Source organism: Chlorella variabilis (assembly GCF_000147415.1).
Source record: "Chlorella variabilis unplaced genomic scaffold CHLNCscaffold_7, whole genome shotgun sequence".
NCBI classification, from domain to species: domain Eukaryota; kingdom Viridiplantae; phylum Chlorophyta; class Trebouxiophyceae; order Chlorellales; family Chlorellaceae; genus Chlorella; species Chlorella variabilis.
Genome location: NW_005435081.1, coordinates 1318289 through 1334083, shown reverse-complemented (window position 1 = coordinate 1334083; position 15795 = coordinate 1318289). Strand labels below are relative to the sequence as shown.

The following is a 15795-nucleotide window of genomic DNA, read 5'->3' as shown; positions in this document are numbered from 1 at the left end:
GCCCGGCATGCTGGGCATGCTGCGCCTGGCGCAATTCCCCGGTACCCGCCTTCCCCTGGAACCAATGGATCCTGCCTGCGCAAGTGTTTTGATTGTTGCTGCGGTTGCGAGTTTACACCCTGCCCTGCCCGCATGGGCGGAGGCCTGCATATGCGTATCACCTCCTGGCGACCCCGCCGCCGCTACCGCGCGAGCGACAGCTGGCGGGTGACGGCGCGCGACAGGCGCGGCACCGCCTCGTCCCACGGCCCGTTGATGGCTGCCTTGAACTTGTGGATGCGCACCAGCCACCAGGGGCAGATGAAGGTGATGAAGAGCAGGGCGCAGCAGAAGGAGGAGGTGAGGAGGATGGACTGGCGGGCCAGCAGCGCGCCCGCGGCGCCTGCCATGGCCAGGGTCTGTCCCAGCTGCGCGGCGCGCCCGGCGGCCGCCACGCAGCGCCGGCAGTACGGTCCCAGTATGTACAGCTCCAGAGACAGCAGCAGCTGCAGTGCGTGGGTGGGTGGGGCAGGCAGGCGTGGCAAATAAGCAGAGGCAGGGGCTGCACAGTAGAACTGCGGGGACAGAACGTGACCGAGGCCAGCTGCCGACAGCTGGCGGGTGGTGGTAGAGCCAGTCGCAGGCTGAGCGCAGGCTGCAGCACACCGGCAACGCGGCGCCCCACGGGTATAGCACCCGTGCCGCCCCACCCCACCTGCGCATACACCGCCTCGGGGCTGCCCAGGCGGCTGGCGATGAGCACGCTGCCGCAGACGGCGCAGCCCAGCGCCAGGCTGGCGCTGAGGTGAGCGGTCAGGTTGGCTGTGAAGTGGTAGTCGTGAAGGTACAGGTGGGCCAGCTGCAGCAGGCAGGCGCAGGCGATGATGCTGTCGGAGCTGACCGTCTCCGTCAGCGTGCCCAGCAGCGGGGATAGCAGCGCGGTGGCCGCCGCCAGGCTGGCCATGCTGCCCGCGCCGTCGGCCGCGCGCCGCCAGCCGAGCCGCCGCTGCGGCCCTGGCGGCCGCCCGGTGCTGCTGCTGCCGCTGTTTGCGCCTGGTGGCGGCTTGGCTGGCGATGGGTAGGGAGAAGGGTCGGGGCTGCCTGGCCAGCTGCTGCCGGGGCTGGAGGGTGCTCCTCCGCTGGGCTTGGCTGGAGAGGCTGGGTGGCTGGTGCGGCCTTGTGCTCGTCCTACTGCTGCGCCTGCTGCTTCCTGGGTGGCTGTCCAGGCGCTGGCGGCCAGGTAGAGCAGGGACCCCACCACCATCAGCAACACATCTGCCAGCAGCAGCTGGCGCACTCTCACGGTGCCCTGCAGGCAGGCGGCGGCGGCGCACCAGCAGCAAGCACGGCCGTTTCACCCCCAGAGCAGCAGGGGAGCCCTGCGCAAGCTCCTAATGCTGCGCTATTTCTCTGCCTTTTCTTGCCAGCGCAACCACTCCCCTGGCTACCCCGGCATTGCCATGCCGCTGCTGCTTGCCTGGTGGAGGTGGTAGGAGGCGGAGCCCACGGCTGCCACCGTGCTCAGCTGCTGGTCAACCACCAGGGTTGACCAGACGACGGTGGCGTAATCTCGGTGCGGCACCGTGGCGTTGACCACTAGCTCTTCCAGGAAACCTTCCCCGGTGTAGGAGTCGTCAAAGGGCTGCCGCTCATACAGCACCTTGCGCCAGCGCTGCTGCTGGGGGCGGCCCGGCGGCGAGCCCGCGCCCGCCTCCGCCGCCGGCGGGCCGGCGCCCGCAGCTGGCGCATGGCGCCGGGGCATTGGCGTATCGCAGGCCGATCTACTGTCGCATGTGCGTTGAATGGGGAGGGCAAGGGATGCAGCGAGCAGTGCTTTGGTGCACACTGCAATCTCAGGTGGAGCTTGCTGAAGCCGTGGCCTTCGGGGCCCGCTGATCAACTGACGATCGCCCTTTGAAGTAGGACGATCATTGCTGCAGCTGCATAGCAGCCCCATTGAGGGCGGGAGAGCTCGAAGAAAGGTGTCGCCTTTCAATGCAAATGGTGGCGCGATGCTGGCTCCAACGGCAGATCGGTTGATTTCACATTGATTGGCGTGACCTGATGGCTTGAATCCTGACGTCTACAGGGCGGCGCAGCCATGGACCCAGCTATGCTCGCAGGCTTTGAGGCGGCGTGCCGAGGGCTGCATGTGAGTGCTGCGCAACCTCGAGGCTCATGCGGGCTCACCATTCCTCGCGCGCAGGACCGCCCTGACTGCCGCCGCCGCTCCCGCCACCGCCGCCCGCCGCCCGCCGCCGCCGCTCTGGTGCGACACGTTGGGGGTCGTGCCTGCCTGCAGGACCCCTCCAATGCCACCCGCGCCCAGTCCGAGCAGGCCCTGCTGGAGTTCCGGCGTGGCGCGGGCGTGGAGGCGGCCCTGGGTGTGCTGCAGCAGTCTGGCGAGGAAGCGGTGCAGTTCCAGGCGGGTCGATGCCGCCTGGCTTGCTGCGGGGTGCCTGGCGCCAGTAGGTTGTGGGGCAGCAGATCATGCCAGCGCCACCACCCTCGCGCTGTGTGTTGCCAAGCTGCCTGCCTGCTGCCTGCCTGCGTCTCCCTGGGCGCCTACCTTGTGCCTGCAGGCGGTGCTGGCGCTGCGCGACATGCTGCTGAGCCGCTGGGCGGGCCTGGGCAGGGAGGTGCAGCAGGGGACGCTGCAGTTCCTGCTGCAGACGGCGCTGGCTGGCGGCATGCAGGGCAGGCCGGTGCTGCGCGCCCAGGTGTGGCAGGCTGGCCGCCGAGCACGGCCCTCCTAGGCAGGCTTGGCATGGCTGGCAGGCACGCAAGCATGGCAGGCCGCCTGCCCTGCCCCTCTCCGGTGCAGGTGCACGCCACGGCGGCCGCCATCATCAAGCGTGGGTGGCTGGAGAACGCGGGAGAGGAGCAGGCGGCAGCGCTGCATGCCATCCACTCAATCGCCTCGCGGCACGGCACGGCTGAGGCGCGGCGCGCGGGGCTGCAGCTGCTGGTCGCCGTGGTGGAGGAATTCTCGCCAGCCACCGCCAGCACCATGGGTCTCAGCTGGTGGGTGGCGCCGTTGCCACGGAGGCAGCAAGGAAGCGCACGGCGCTGGGCATCAGGCTCGCCTGTGCACGTGGCACGCGGCAGACAGCAGCAGCAGGTAGCTGGAGGCATGCTGGAGGTGTGAGGGTTGCAAGGTTCCGGCTGCCCCCGCTGGCTGGCTGCGCAGGGAGGTGCATGAGCGGTGCCGCGAGTCGCTGGAGGATGGGTACCTGCGCGGCCTGATGCTGCACGGGCTGGCCTGCGCGCGGGAGGCGGCGCCGCGCGCGGCGGCCGGCGCCGACGGCGGCGTGTGCGCCGCTGCCGTGACGCTGCTCGTCGCCATCTTTGGGTGGTCCTTCAGTAAGGGTGAGGAGGTGTGCATATGTGTAGTGCCGTACCTCACCTGTCCTTGGAGGAGGTCTGCCAGCTGGGCAGGCAGGCATCGTTAGTTGTGGCTGAAGCAAAGGGAAGCGTAGCAGGGGGGGCCCGCTGTGCCGGCTGGCCACAGGCTGCCTGCTGACCCGAGCCTGCTGGTCCCGCCCGTCGCAGCCAGCGGCAGCGGCGTGTGGCGCGTGCTGGAGTCTGGGCGGCCGGCGGCGGAGGCTGCCCACCTGCGGCCGCCTGCCAGCTGGCGGGACGCCCTGCTCGCGCCCGGCGCCTGGGACTGGCTAGGGCAGCTGGCGCAGGCGCAGTGGTGCGTGGGTGGGGGCCCTGCTGTGCTGCGTGCCGCCACGCCTGATGCATCTTGCCATAGCCTCATGCCTGCCCTCTCTTGCGTGTCCTGCCCTGCATTGCGGTCGTTCATGCCTGGTGGGCCTCCTTGCAGCCCTGCCCTGCATGCCTCATGAGTGGCCTTGCCGTGCCTCCTGCATTGCCGCTGCGCCCCCTGCAGCCAGCCAGAGTACCAGCAGCGCTCAGGCCCAGGCTCCCCGCTCGCCAGCCTGTCGGCGGCGACGCAGCGGCTGGCCGAGCAGCTGTGCGGCCTGAGCGGGGAGGTCTTTGGGCCCACAGAGGTGCCAGGTGGCAGGGCGGAGCTCGGGCTGGCGCCGCAGGTCTGTGCAGCGCCGGCCACAGCAAACAGCTGCCACAGAGCCCTCCTGCTGTGCCGATCTGCGGCCTGGCTGCCGCTCCTCACCTGCGACATGTGCCGTGCGCCTGCGGAGCAGCAGCGCCGCCGCCATGCTCCACAGCATGCAGCGCCGTCCCCTGCATGCAGGCGTCGCTGCGGGAGCAGCATCTGCTCACCATGCTGCGCCTGCTGCTGCCATGGGTCGCCCCTCCGGCGGCCGCCGTGGACGCCGCCGGCCGGGCGGCCACCGCGGTGGGCGGCGGCGGCGGCGGCGCAGACGACAGGCTGCTCTCAGCCTGCCACGCGCTGCTGGCTGCCGCCGGCGTGCACCGCGCCGCGGGCTTTGAGGCCGCCTCTGCCAGCCTGGGCCTGGCGCCCGGCGGCGGGGTGCTGGCGCTGCTCTCCCAGCTGACCACCGCCGCCCTGGCGTCGCCTGCGTTTGGGCTGGAAGGCGACAGCGAGGTGGCTGAGCAGCTGCTGGAGATGTGGGTGGAGCTGGTGGCTGACCCGAGCCGGGGACCGCTGAGGTCGTCAGAGGGAGCGGCGGCGGCGGCGGCGGCGGTGTTTGCGGCCGTCGCCGCGCAGGGGCTGCAGCAGGCGGCGGCAGAGGCGCTGGAGGATGAAGGTGCGTGGGGGTGGGCGTGTGTGTGTGTGTGTGTGGGGGGGGGGGGGTCCATTTCACATGAGGCAAGCTTTTTGATGAGGCAAGCTTTTCGCTGTCCAACCGCCGGTAACTGGCTGAGCCAGCTACCTCCTGGGCTGCAGAGGAGGTAGAAGGCGGCGAAGGCCTGCAGAGCGAGGAGCGGCTGGCGCGGGTGGCGGCCCTGGGGCGGGCCTCTGCAGCCCTGTCCCTGCCGCTGCTTGCCAGCCAGCTGCAGGGCTGCCTGGCCCAGCTGCAGCAGAGCATGCAGTCAGGTGGGCTGACGGCGGCGGATGTTGAGGGTTGCACTAGTGCTCAATCGTGGGGCTCCCGTCTGTGGCTCCTCTCTGCCGCTGCTGCCCTTGCTGCTTTCTTCTGCTGAGAGTCGGCTGCTGCGGCTGCATCTGCTGATCCCCGCCCGCCCTCCGGCCCGGCCTGCGCCTGCAGGCAGCGACCCCAGTGCGGCGATGGAGCAGCTGTGTTGGCTGACGGCCATGTGTGGCCACGTGCTGGCAGACGCAGGGGAGGGAGAGACGCCGCTGGCGCCGCTGCCTATCGTGCAGGCGTGCGAGGCGGCTGCAGCGGCGGCAGCGGCAGGCAGCGGCGCCCCACCGCCTGCAGACCCCGCTGAGCGCCTGTCGGGCGGGCTGCTGGCAGTTGGGGAGCACTGCTTGGCGCATGCGGGCCAGCCAGGCGCCAGCCCTAGGCAAGCTGGCCGTGCTGGCAGGGAGTCGGGCTGCGGGTTTGGGTGGAAGGGTTGCTACTGGGGCCTGCCGCGCTGCCACAAGGCGTTGCCCGGGCACGGCCGCGTCTGCCGGACCTACCGCCTGCCTGTGCCGTGGCCCTCCCTGCAGGCTGATGGAGGTTGCGGCAGGGTCTCTGGCCCGCTGGGCTGACACCTATCTCATGCCTGAGGAGGCGGCGGGGTCGCCCGCGCTGGCCGCCGCCTTTGGGGCGGGCTCGCAGGGCGGCGCCCAGGCAGCTCAGCTGCTCATTAGCTTGGCGCTGGCGGCGCTCACGCGCTACCCGGGAGAGAAGGCGCTGCACGAGGTGGGGTTGCTGTGTGGTTGTTGGGTCTTGCACACCCACCCCTGGTGGCTTGGAGGCCTGCCATCAACCCTGCCTGCCTGCCTGTCCGCCTGCCCGCAGGTTGTGTGCGGTCAGCTGCTGGCGGCGCTAGTGCGGCGGCGAGCGGTGTGGGCCTTGCTGCGGGGTGGCCCCCCCTGGCCCCCGCTGTGCGAACGGGTGGGGTGGTGGGGAGCTGGCCTTCCGCAACTGGGGGGACGGGGTGCAGCGCCCCTGCTGCCATTGGTGGTGCTGGCCGGCAAAGGGGGGGCCCGGGGAGGCGGGCAGCTGGGCGGGGCAGCTGCTGGAGGGCACCGCGGCGCAGCTGCGCCAGTTGGGCGCCAGCGAGGCGGCCGCCAGGGCCGCCCTGCAGCGCGCCGACGGCCTGCACCTCCTCACCTCTCTGCTGGGGCGGCTGAGGGGCGCGGTGCGCGGCACGCTGCCGCCCACGCAGCAAGCAATCCTGCAGCAGGTGGGGCTGGGCGCAGGGGTGGTGCATGAGCCGCAGGCTGCGTCGGTGCAGTTCGCTGCAGCCTTGCCGCCGCCACTGCTGCCACCCCTGACCAGCAGCTGGTGCCGCTCTCCATCAAGTGAAGACATAGACTTTGCCGACCCCTCCCTCTCTGACCATGACCTGCTCCTGGCTGCGGCTGCCGGCTGCAGTTCACCTCTGTCGCGCCCGCCCTGGCCACCCTGTTTCATGCCTGCCGCACCCAGCCCGCCGCCGTCACCCTCATCCTGAAGCTGGCTGGCGAGGTGGTTGACCAGCATGCCGCCTACCTGGGGCCCTCAGACGCCAACGGGCTGTGCGCCTGGGCGCTGCAGCTGCTGCAGCTCTACTCGGCGCACAACTTGGTGGGCGGGGTGTGGGCGGCGTGTGGGTGGCGGGAGGCGAATGGTCGCGAACGGGCAGAGGAGTTGCAAGGGGGGCGCAGGACGCAGGAGGATGGGGGAGGTGCTGGCTCGTATGCACAATGGCCTGTCGAGCTGACCAGCTCACCAGCCGCCCTGTGCTACTGTCAGCAAAGATGGCTGTCTTGGTGCGTGTCCTCCCGCAGGGCCAGGTCAGCGTGGCCGCCAGCAAGGCGCTGGCGGCAGAGGCTCTGTCCGACCGCTACCTCGACCTGCGGGCGCTGCTTAAGCTGCTCGCCAAGCTGACGCAGGCCGACTGGGCCAACCAGGCGCCCAGGGGCGGCGGCAGCGGCCAGGCGCAGGAAGCCGTGGACGTGGCCCAGGTGGGGCTGCTGCCCTTGCCGGTAGCTTTGCCTTCTGCGCCCCGCTCCGCAGATTGTGTCCGTACCGTGCGTGGTTGCTCGGCAGCAGCCTGCCGAGCCTGTGCCTGATCCTCTCCCCTCCTGCTCCATGCCTCGCCTGCTTCCTCACACATGCCCAGCATGCAGATTGTGTTTTCCGGGCTGGACATCCTGGTGCCGCTGCTGTCGCTGGAGCTGCTCAAGTTCCCCAAGCTGTGCCGCGCCTACTTCGCCCTGCTGGCACACATGCTGGAGGTACCGTGTGTCGGCGGCACCATATAATACCGCATGCACCGCTTCACCCTTCCAGATCCGCTCCTGCCACGCTGTGGGGGACCTTGATGCAGCCCTGCTCCGACCTGGCCAGCTGCTTGGAACGTGGGCACGTGCACTCCACCACACTCCCGCACCACCACCCCCTGCAGGTCTACCCCGAGCGCATGGCGGCGCTGCCGCCCTGCACCTTCCAGACCCTGCTGTCCACGCTGCAGTTTGGTGTGGGGGCCACGGGCGACGAGGAGGTGACGCAGTCGGTGTTTGAGGCGGCGGCGGCGCTGGCGCGCTACCATGTGCGGGCTGTGGCGGCGGGGTCGCCGGGCCTGGGGCCCAACAATGCGCCGGGTGAGCGGCGAGCGGCACCGTCGCAGCTGCAAGCAGCAGCAGCAGCAGCATGCATGCATTGATCAGCGCCCTGTCCCTTCCCGGCCAGCAGCATGCATAGCGCATCGGTCTGGGCGGGGGTGCCAGGCCTCTACCTGCTGCAGCACCACACTTTGCTGCCTGAACTGAACGCTGCTCCCCGGAATCGCTGCCGGCCTGGCGGCAGGCGCGGACGGCGCCACCCCGCTGGGCTCGCTGCTGCAGGCCTCGCTGCAGCGCCTGGTTCGGGGGGATGCCGGGCTGGAGGCTGTTGACCATGCGGCAGAGGCGGTGCTGCCGCTGGCGCTGGCAGACCCAGGGGCGCTGCAGCGGGCGGGGGAGGTGCTGCTGGCCAGCTGCGCCGACGGAGCCGCCCAGGTGGGGTGCTGCGCTGCCGCTTGTGTGTGCCTGTGTAGTGCTGCTGCATCGCCTGCCGCAGCCACGGCTGTCTCTCCTTCTGTACTGGCTGAACCTTGCTGCGGCGGCCAGGAGCCGGGCCCGGCACCGACGTGTGCCCTCGTCATTCCGCCCGTTGCTCGTCTGCTGGTGCAGGCCTCTGCGCAGGCGGCCTTTGGCGCGCTGATGGCGCAGGTGGGGGCGGCTGCCAGCCTGGACCGCCCCTCCCGCCGCGCCTTTGCCAAGGCGCTGTCCAAGTTTGTGGTGGATGCCCGCGGGGCGGTCAACGTGCGCTGAGCCACGATTCCCGGTCTTGGTCAACAACAGAGCACACAAACATAAATGTAGTTCTGCAGCAAAGAGTAGCTGTGCTTCACTGCAAGGCTTGCAAGGAAAAGAATGGAGCCCCCGTCATGCGTGCCCCGCCAGCAAGGAGCATGCCACCGCCTGCCGCTGCTGCTCCAGCAGCGCCGCGAAATGGTGTTGGGCCGCGCCGCTTGCCGTGCCGCTCGGCCTGGGTCCCGCTGCTGCTGCCTCGGCCACGCCACGCTGCTGGGAAGCCAGGCCTTCCAGCTGGGCAGGAAGCGCCGCAGCTGCAGCATGGTGCTGCCGCTGTAGTTCTGCTGAGGATGCTGCCAGTGCGTGCCAGGCTGCTTGCTGCGCCGCTGGCTCAGCCTCCCCACCGCTGCCAGGCAAGAGCTGGCTGGCTGCCGCAGACATGGCCTGCAGGTGGTGCAGCAGGTCCCGGTGCGCCGCCATCCAGTCGACACCGCCTGCCTGCTCCGGCGGCGCCACGTGCTGCCGCTCCTGCTGCAGCTGCAGCCGGCACTCAGCCAGCAGCTGCGCCAAGCGCGCCAGCTCGGCGGCATCGTGTTCCTGCATGAGGCCAGCGGGCCGAAGCATCATCAATGCAAAGCGGAACATGCATGACACAGACACAGGCCGATGCAGGGGCCTCACTTGACAGGCCAGCGGTCCCTGCCATGCATCAACAGCCCCTGGTCAAGGAGACACTACACACCTTGTTGAGGTGTGCCGCCGCCGCCTTCCAGCCCAGCGGGTACATGTTGAGGCAGGCGTGGGGGAAGACGAGGGTGAGGAAGGGCAGGGAGCTGGGCGGAGCAAGCGCCAGGAACGCGCCGCCGCCCGGCTGCTGCCCGTTGCCTGCGGCTGCGCACGAGCCGCCAAGCTGCTGCTGCTGCAGCGCGGCCGGCAGCAGCGGCGCCACCTGCTGCGGCAGCACCAGCCGCGCAGCGCGGCAGAGGGCCAGCCGGTACCTGGTGCCATCAAGCTCCAGCACGACATCCATCCACTGCCGCTGCTGCTCCTGTGCTCTGCTGGCGCCGCTGGCGCCGCTGCTGCTGCCGCTGCCGCTGCTGCCAGCGGGGCTGTGCAGTGAGATGTTGACTGCAAGGCGAAGCTGCATGGGGTCCCTGGCCTGGCTATCGACCGCAAACTGCAGGTGCACCGCATCGGGCACCAGCGGGCCTGCGATACGAGGGCAGCTATGCATGCGGTCAGCAGCTGGCTGGGTAGGATTGGCTGAGGTGCAGGATGCGGGGAGCTAGCGTCCACAGCATTGCAGCGGGGGTGCCACCACTCACCTGCATACACCTGCACTTGATCATACTGCTCCGCCGGGCTGACGTGCAGCGAGGCGGCGCCCACAAAGGCGGTGACGGCGGCGGCAGGGCGGGTTCCTGGCAGTGGTGCCGCTGCATCTCCTGCGGCTGTGGGCGCATCGGTGTCTTGCCGGGGCAGCTCCTCAAGCCATTCCTGGGCGCGCAGGAACGCGTGCCTGTCCATCCTCAGCTCGGCTGAGTGCAGCAGACGGGTTTCCACACCAGCGATAGCCGCGCGATCAGCTGCTGATTCCATTATTTCCATTAGCCGCTGAAAGTCCCAAATATTTGCACCGTGCGGTGCGTGCTGCCGGCATTGACCTTTGCTGAGAGCCTCCCCGCGTTCCGGTTTTACCTTCGGAATGCATTTTAGCATCGTAACATCATCCGAGACCCTGAAGGGCCCGTTTCCGCCCCTCCTTGCCATGCCCCGGCAGTGACCCCGCCTGGTTTAGGCAGCTGGACGCATCCTGTGCATCAATTCAGGCCATGGAGATTGATTCCTATGCCACGGAGCTCACGCCGCCGCCTCTGGCGGCGGCCGACCAGCGCACCAAGCGCGGCTTCCTCCCCGAGTTCGCAGACGACCGCAACCGGGCGCTGGACCATGATATCAGGGTGAGAAGCGGAACAGGGACCCCCGCGCCGCCTCCAAGACCGCCTGTATGCAGCGGCTCCCGCCGCCGCCTCCCGTCCGCCGCTGCCGCACATCACTCTACTCTGCTTCTTGTGCATGCAGGCCCTGGAGACGGAGCTGGAGGGCGCACAGATCCAGGTGGACGAGAATAAGGAGCACACGCGGGTGCTGGCGGAGCACCTGGACAATGTGCGGCTGGAGATCAGCCACACGCAGGCGCGGCTGGCGGCGCGGCGCAGGGAGGTGGAGACCGAGGCGCACCTGCAGGAGGTGGCGGCGCGCGAGACGGGGCGCCTGCGGGCCGACATCGCGCGCCTGCAGCAGCGCCGCGGCGAGCTGGAGCAGAGCGCCACGGCCATGCAGACGGAAGCCTTCCAGGCGGGAGAGCGCATGGACCAGTTCAAGCTCGTCCAAAACTGGAATCAGGCACGCGGCGCTCGCATCCCTGCTGTGCGCTCGTGGATTAGAACCTGCACTGCTCGTTCATGCTGCCTGTGGGGCTGGATGCCTGCCCGGCCTGCATGTGGTGCAGCCACCCTGCCTGGCAGCTTTCTCGCCTCATCTGCCCGCAGGAAGAGCTGGAGCAGTGGCTGGCAGCTGCGACACAGAAGGAGGAGGACAACCTGGCGTTGGAGCGGTACCGCAGGCAGGACGAGGCGAGGGTGAAGGAGCTGGGCATGCAGCTGGAGCAGGCGGCGCGCGAGGCGCACCAGACGCAGCGGGACCTTGACGACGAGATAACTGAGACTCAGGTGGGCTGCTTCCAATTGTGGGCTTGATCTTGATCGTGCAGAGAGGAAGAGACATGTTAGAAGCGGATTTGGAGGGAAGGGCAGGTTGCTGCCAGATCAGCTGCGCTACTCCTCCGCCGCCTGCCAATGTGTGGCCACGCACGCACACCTGCCCGCAACCTGCCCCTGCCGCAGGCGGCCCAGACCGAGCTCAGCAAGGCGGCGCAGGACTTCCGCCGCCTGCACGCCGAGCGGCAGGAGCTGCTGCAGCAGTGGGAGGGGGTGCTGGAGGCCATCCGCAAGCGGGATGCTTCCATCCTGGAAGCGGGTGGGTGGGGCTGCCCCATTTGCCAGGACACATGTGCCACAGTGGAAGCCGGGGCACTGATGATGATTGGTGGGAGTGAGCTGTGGCTGGCTGGCTGTTTGGCGCCAGCCTAGTGCTTCCCCTGCTGCTGAAACTGCCGGCCTGCAGGGCAGCAGCATGCGGAGCGCACCGCCCAGCTGGCCACGCTCAAGCAGGAGCTGGCGGTGCAGGCGGCTGAGCTGGACGCTGAGCTGGCGGCAGGTGAGCACAGCACAGCACTCCCCAGCCTGCTCTGTTGATGAATCTGGGCTAATGTGAATATTGTCACGTTCTTGTCTTTGCCTCTCTTGCCTGTTCCTGCTCTTCCCGTATGACTGCCTACCTTTGAGCCTGCCTGCCTGCCTGTCAAAACGCAGGCGCCGCCGCCCAGAAGCGCATCCTGGCTCAGGAGCGCAGCATCAAGGGCCTGTACGGAGCCTTTGCCAGCAGCCAGGCGGCGGTGGCAGAGGCGGAGGACAAAGCCGACCTGCTGTCCAACAGCCTGGGCCGCGCCGCGGACGAGGCGCAGCGGCAGGCCGCCGCCAGCGGGCACCTGCGGGCCGAGCTGGAGCGCCGCGCGGCGGCGGTGGAGGCGGCGCAGGGCCGGCTGGATGCGGCGCGCGTGCGGGTGGCGCTGGAGGGGCACCAGCTGGGCAGCCTGCAGCAGAAGGTGAGCGGGCATGCGCGGGAAACGGAGGCTGATGGCTGGGGTTCGGACGCCACCTCGCTTGCCTCCTCGGCTTTGCCGTGGTGTGTTGCCTGCAACGTCCCTGCCTCTCCCACCCTCAGCCCCGCACCTGCCTCGCCCTCCCTCCCCCCCCCTCTAAACGGCCGCGCAGATCCAGGAGCTCGAGAAGCTGAGGGCCGAGGAGCAGCAGCGCGCCAGCAGCTTGGACAAGGAGATTGCGGCACTGGGCAAGCGCCAGTTTGGCGCAGGGCAGGCGCTTCACGCGGCGCAGGAGCGGGAGCGGCGGCTTGCGTCGGAGAGCAGCGGGGCGCGGGCGCAGGGGCGCAACCTGTCGCACAAGATGGCGCAGCTGGAGGAGCAGCTGGTTAGGCAGCAGGTGGGCAGGGTGGAGGCTGGGAAGGCGGGGGCATGCTGGGAGGCTAGGGGAGGTGAAGCTGCACACTAGCTTCCCGCCTTGCCCCAGCATCCCGAGAAGCTGCCTGGAAGCCACATGCCGCCATAACACAACATGCACCGCCCTTACTGCCTGTACTGTGCAGGAGGTGCGGTACAATGCAGACTACCAGCTGGTGGAGATGGAGCGGCGGGTGGCCCGTGCTGAGGGCCACCGCTCGCGGGACGAGACCGCGGTGCTGGGCGGGCGCATCAAGGAGCTGGAGGGGACGCTGGCGGCGGCGCAGGCGGCGCACGGCATGCTGGTGGAGGAGGTGAAGCGGGCGCAGGACGACTACGGTGCGCATTGTGTTCTTGGGGAATGCTGTGGGGGGGCTGGTTCTGACGGGTGGTGCCTGTTGCATGCCACCCTGTGCATCAAAGCGTGTGGCAAGCTCTTTGCTGGGAGGAGCCTCATGCTGCTGCCGCCCAAGGCGTCCACAGCTGCTGAGCGAGCTCTCTGTCACCCACACCACCCACGCCTGCCTGCCCCGCCCGCCTGCGCAGCCCGCGCGCAGCGGCACAGCCAGGCGGTGCAGCGGGAGCGGGGCGCCATCCTTGATGACATGTCGAGGCTGGCGCTGGAGAGCGGGGCGGCGGGGCGGGCGGCCAAGGCGGCGGCACGGGAGCGCGAGGAGCGGCTGGTTGAGGTGGACATGGGCAGGCTGGAAGTGCGGCGCTTGCGCATGGCACTCAGCAGGCAAGCGCGGCCTGCTGCTTGTTGTCTGCCTGCCATGCTGTTTGCATCCGGCGGCCGTGTGCTGGGGATGGTGGCAGCGGGGGTGGCGGATACTCCCTGGAGCGGGGCTTTCGAAATCTCCGCTGCCCCAGGGAGAGCCGCGGCAAGTGTTCTGTGGCAGGCACCTGCATGGCTGGCCTGGACCATGTGTCCCGCCCGCCTGCCTGCAGCAAGTCTGGGGAGGTGATGAGCCTGGAGACGCGCAAGCGCAGCCTGGAGGCGGGGATGCGGGAGCGGCGGAGCGAGGTGGAGATGCAGCTGGAGCTGATGCAGGCGAGTGCTGGGCGGCCTGGGGACAGGGCCCCGCCTGGCTGGCTGCCTGGCTGGCTGCGTGGGCTCGGGGGCAGGGCCCACCAGCCTGACCTGGGGCTGCATCGGATCGGTGGTGGCCGGCTTGCCTAGGCTGCCGAGCGGCTGGCCTGTGCTTCACAGCCCTCCAGCTGTGCCGCGTCAACCTTGGGGTGACCCACCGCCACCTGTCCTCGCCCACTGAACCGCCGCTGCCCCCACCCACACCGCCCACACACGCCCCGCAGGGCGAGGCCCGGCTGCTGCGGGACGAGGTGCACCGCGTGGCGCTGGAGCTGCAGGCGCGCCAGCTGGCGCTGCAGAAGCTGAGGCGCAAGCACGAGACGCTGGTGCTGAAAGGACGCTGCCAGGATGGTGAGGGCGGGGGCTGGCAGGGGCCCTGGGCTGCTTGTGTTTGTGTGCAGTCGCTGTCAACCATTCTTGATTTTCCTGCCAGCAGCCTCCCTGCAAATGTGTGGTGGCTGCTGCCGCTGCTGCTGGCGCAGGCGAGGAGGCGCACAGCCAGGCGTACTTCATCATCAAGGCGGCCCAGGAGCGGCAGGAGCTGGCAGAGCAGGCGCGGCGCCGCGGGGCACCTTTCCGGCACTGTGGCCGTGCCAGCTGCAGCATGCGGCCGTGCCACTTGTCCTGCACCACCGTGCCTGCCCCGGCACGGGCACGCTGTTTGTTCAACTAAAGCGTCTGTGCTGCCGCCGCCGCTGCAGGCCGAGGCGCTCAAGGCGCAGATTGCGCAGGCGGAGCGGGAGTGCGGGGCGCTGGAGGCCACGCTGCGCCGCCTGGTGGGCACCAACAGCGACATGCACTACCACGCCAGGTGGGTGACGGGCTGGGGTTTTGCGGTACAGGCACTACTGTATGTGTGTTTCCAGTGGTTGTTGTGATGGTGGCAGGGTTGTGGGGCATGTGTGCTGAGGACCAGGGAGTTCGCATGATGGATGGATGCATGGGCATATGGATGTGGAGGAGGTGGGCTTGGCAATATGCACGCAGGCGGGCACGGGGTTGAACAATGGCGCCGTGTCCGTTCGATGCTGGCCCTGGCGCAGGCACAACGGCGTGCAGGAGCTGCTGGATGAGCAGGAGGCGCTGCGCCACCAGCTGGACCGCGCGGCAGCCGCCTTGAAGCTGAAGCTGGCTGCGGAAGGAAGCCGGGCGGAGGAGCTTGAGCAGGTGTGTTGACGACGGTGGTGAAAGCAGGGGTGGTGGTGCGAGAACAGCGTCGATGTATATGCGAGAGGCTCCGTTTTATGCTGCTGAAGGTGCTGCTGCTGCTGCTACTGCCTGCCTCTCTACTTGCAGGCGCAGGCTCGACTGGCAAATGTAGCGGCAGAGGAGGCGGGGCTGCGGCAGCGGGTGGAGGCGCTGGAGAAGCAGAAGGTGACAGGGAGGAGCTGGGGCTTTGGCGCGGGGCTGGCTGCACGAGGTGCCCGCTCATCTTCCAAAGCCCCTGCATGCGCTCCGCCCAGCACCTCTAATAACTTAGCAACTCAGAGGAGGCTGGTGCCCGCTGCGAAGGCACCAGCCTTGCGGAACATTCAATGAGCCGTGGTGCCCTGCATGCCGAGCCGCAGGCGGAGGCGGAGCAGCAGCTGCGCGACCAGCGCCAGCGGCGGCAGCGCGCGGCGCAGCGCGCCGCCAAGCTGCAGGGCCAGGCCGTGGCGGCGGCGCGGGCTGCGGGCGGCGGCCCGCCCGCGGGGATGCCTGCCGAGGCGCTGGTGGCGGATGTGCAGCTGGCCCAGGTCAAGGCGGCCACCAGGGGGATGCTGGAGGCGCTGGGGGCGGCTGCTGCGGAGCACCCTGACCTCAATCTGCTGGCCAGGGTGGAGGCAGAGGCGGGCGTGAAGGTGGCAGGAGAGCCGAGCAGGCCCGGCTCCGCCTCGGCACGCAGCCTGTGCAGCGCTGTATCATCCGCGCGCAGCCCCGGCGGCAGCAGGCCCGGATCCGCGCCGCGCGCCGAGGGCGGCTCCAGGCTGGCGGCAGCCGCGGCAGGGACGGCGGCGCGCAGCCCGGGCGGCAGCGGCAGCCGGCCCGGAAGCAGCTGCGCAGGCAGCCTGCGGTCGGCGGCATCGGCGCGGGGCAGCCCCGCCAAAGCGCCCGCCGTGCAGACCATACAGCTGTCCCTGTGACAATGTGGAGCCAGTGTAACAACACTTGAAGAGCAGGGCGTGGAAAGGAAAGGACACAGGTACTCCAAGGTTGATCGAAGCCAACGAGAACTGGTTGAGTCAGGTGCTCAGGTTGAGTCAG

General features: G+C 69.3%; 2 protein-coding genes across 2 annotated transcripts; one reads left to right on the top strand and one right to left on the bottom strand.

Moving 5' to 3' along the window:
* Positions 1-182: 182 nt before the first annotated feature.
* CHLNCDRAFT_144445 (hypothetical protein) lies at positions 183-1741 on the bottom strand (the record flags this gene model as incomplete). Its single annotated transcript, XM_005848682.1, has 3 exons — positions 183-485; positions 695-1288; positions 1487-1741. 3 exons carry the CDS (start codon positions 1739-1741, stop codon positions 183-185), a joined length of 1152 nt encoding a protein of 383 aa, XP_005848744.1.
* An 8414-nt stretch (positions 1742-10155) lies between these two features.
* CHLNCDRAFT_144442 (hypothetical protein) lies at positions 10156-15674 on the top strand (the record flags this gene model as incomplete). The annotated part of the gene is made up of 16 exons (XM_005848889.1): positions 10156-10284; positions 10406-10753; positions 10876-11055; positions 11230-11362; positions 11510-11602; positions 11758-12050; positions 12220-12444; positions 12608-12800; positions 13008-13171; positions 13414-13485; positions 13776-13902; positions 14034-14185; positions 14253-14362; positions 14595-14718; positions 14848-14925; positions 15120-15674. 16 exons carry the CDS (start codon positions 10156-10158, stop codon positions 15672-15674), a joined length of 2976 nt encoding a protein of 991 aa, XP_005848951.1.
* Between the last annotated feature and the right edge of the window lie 121 nt (positions 15675-15795).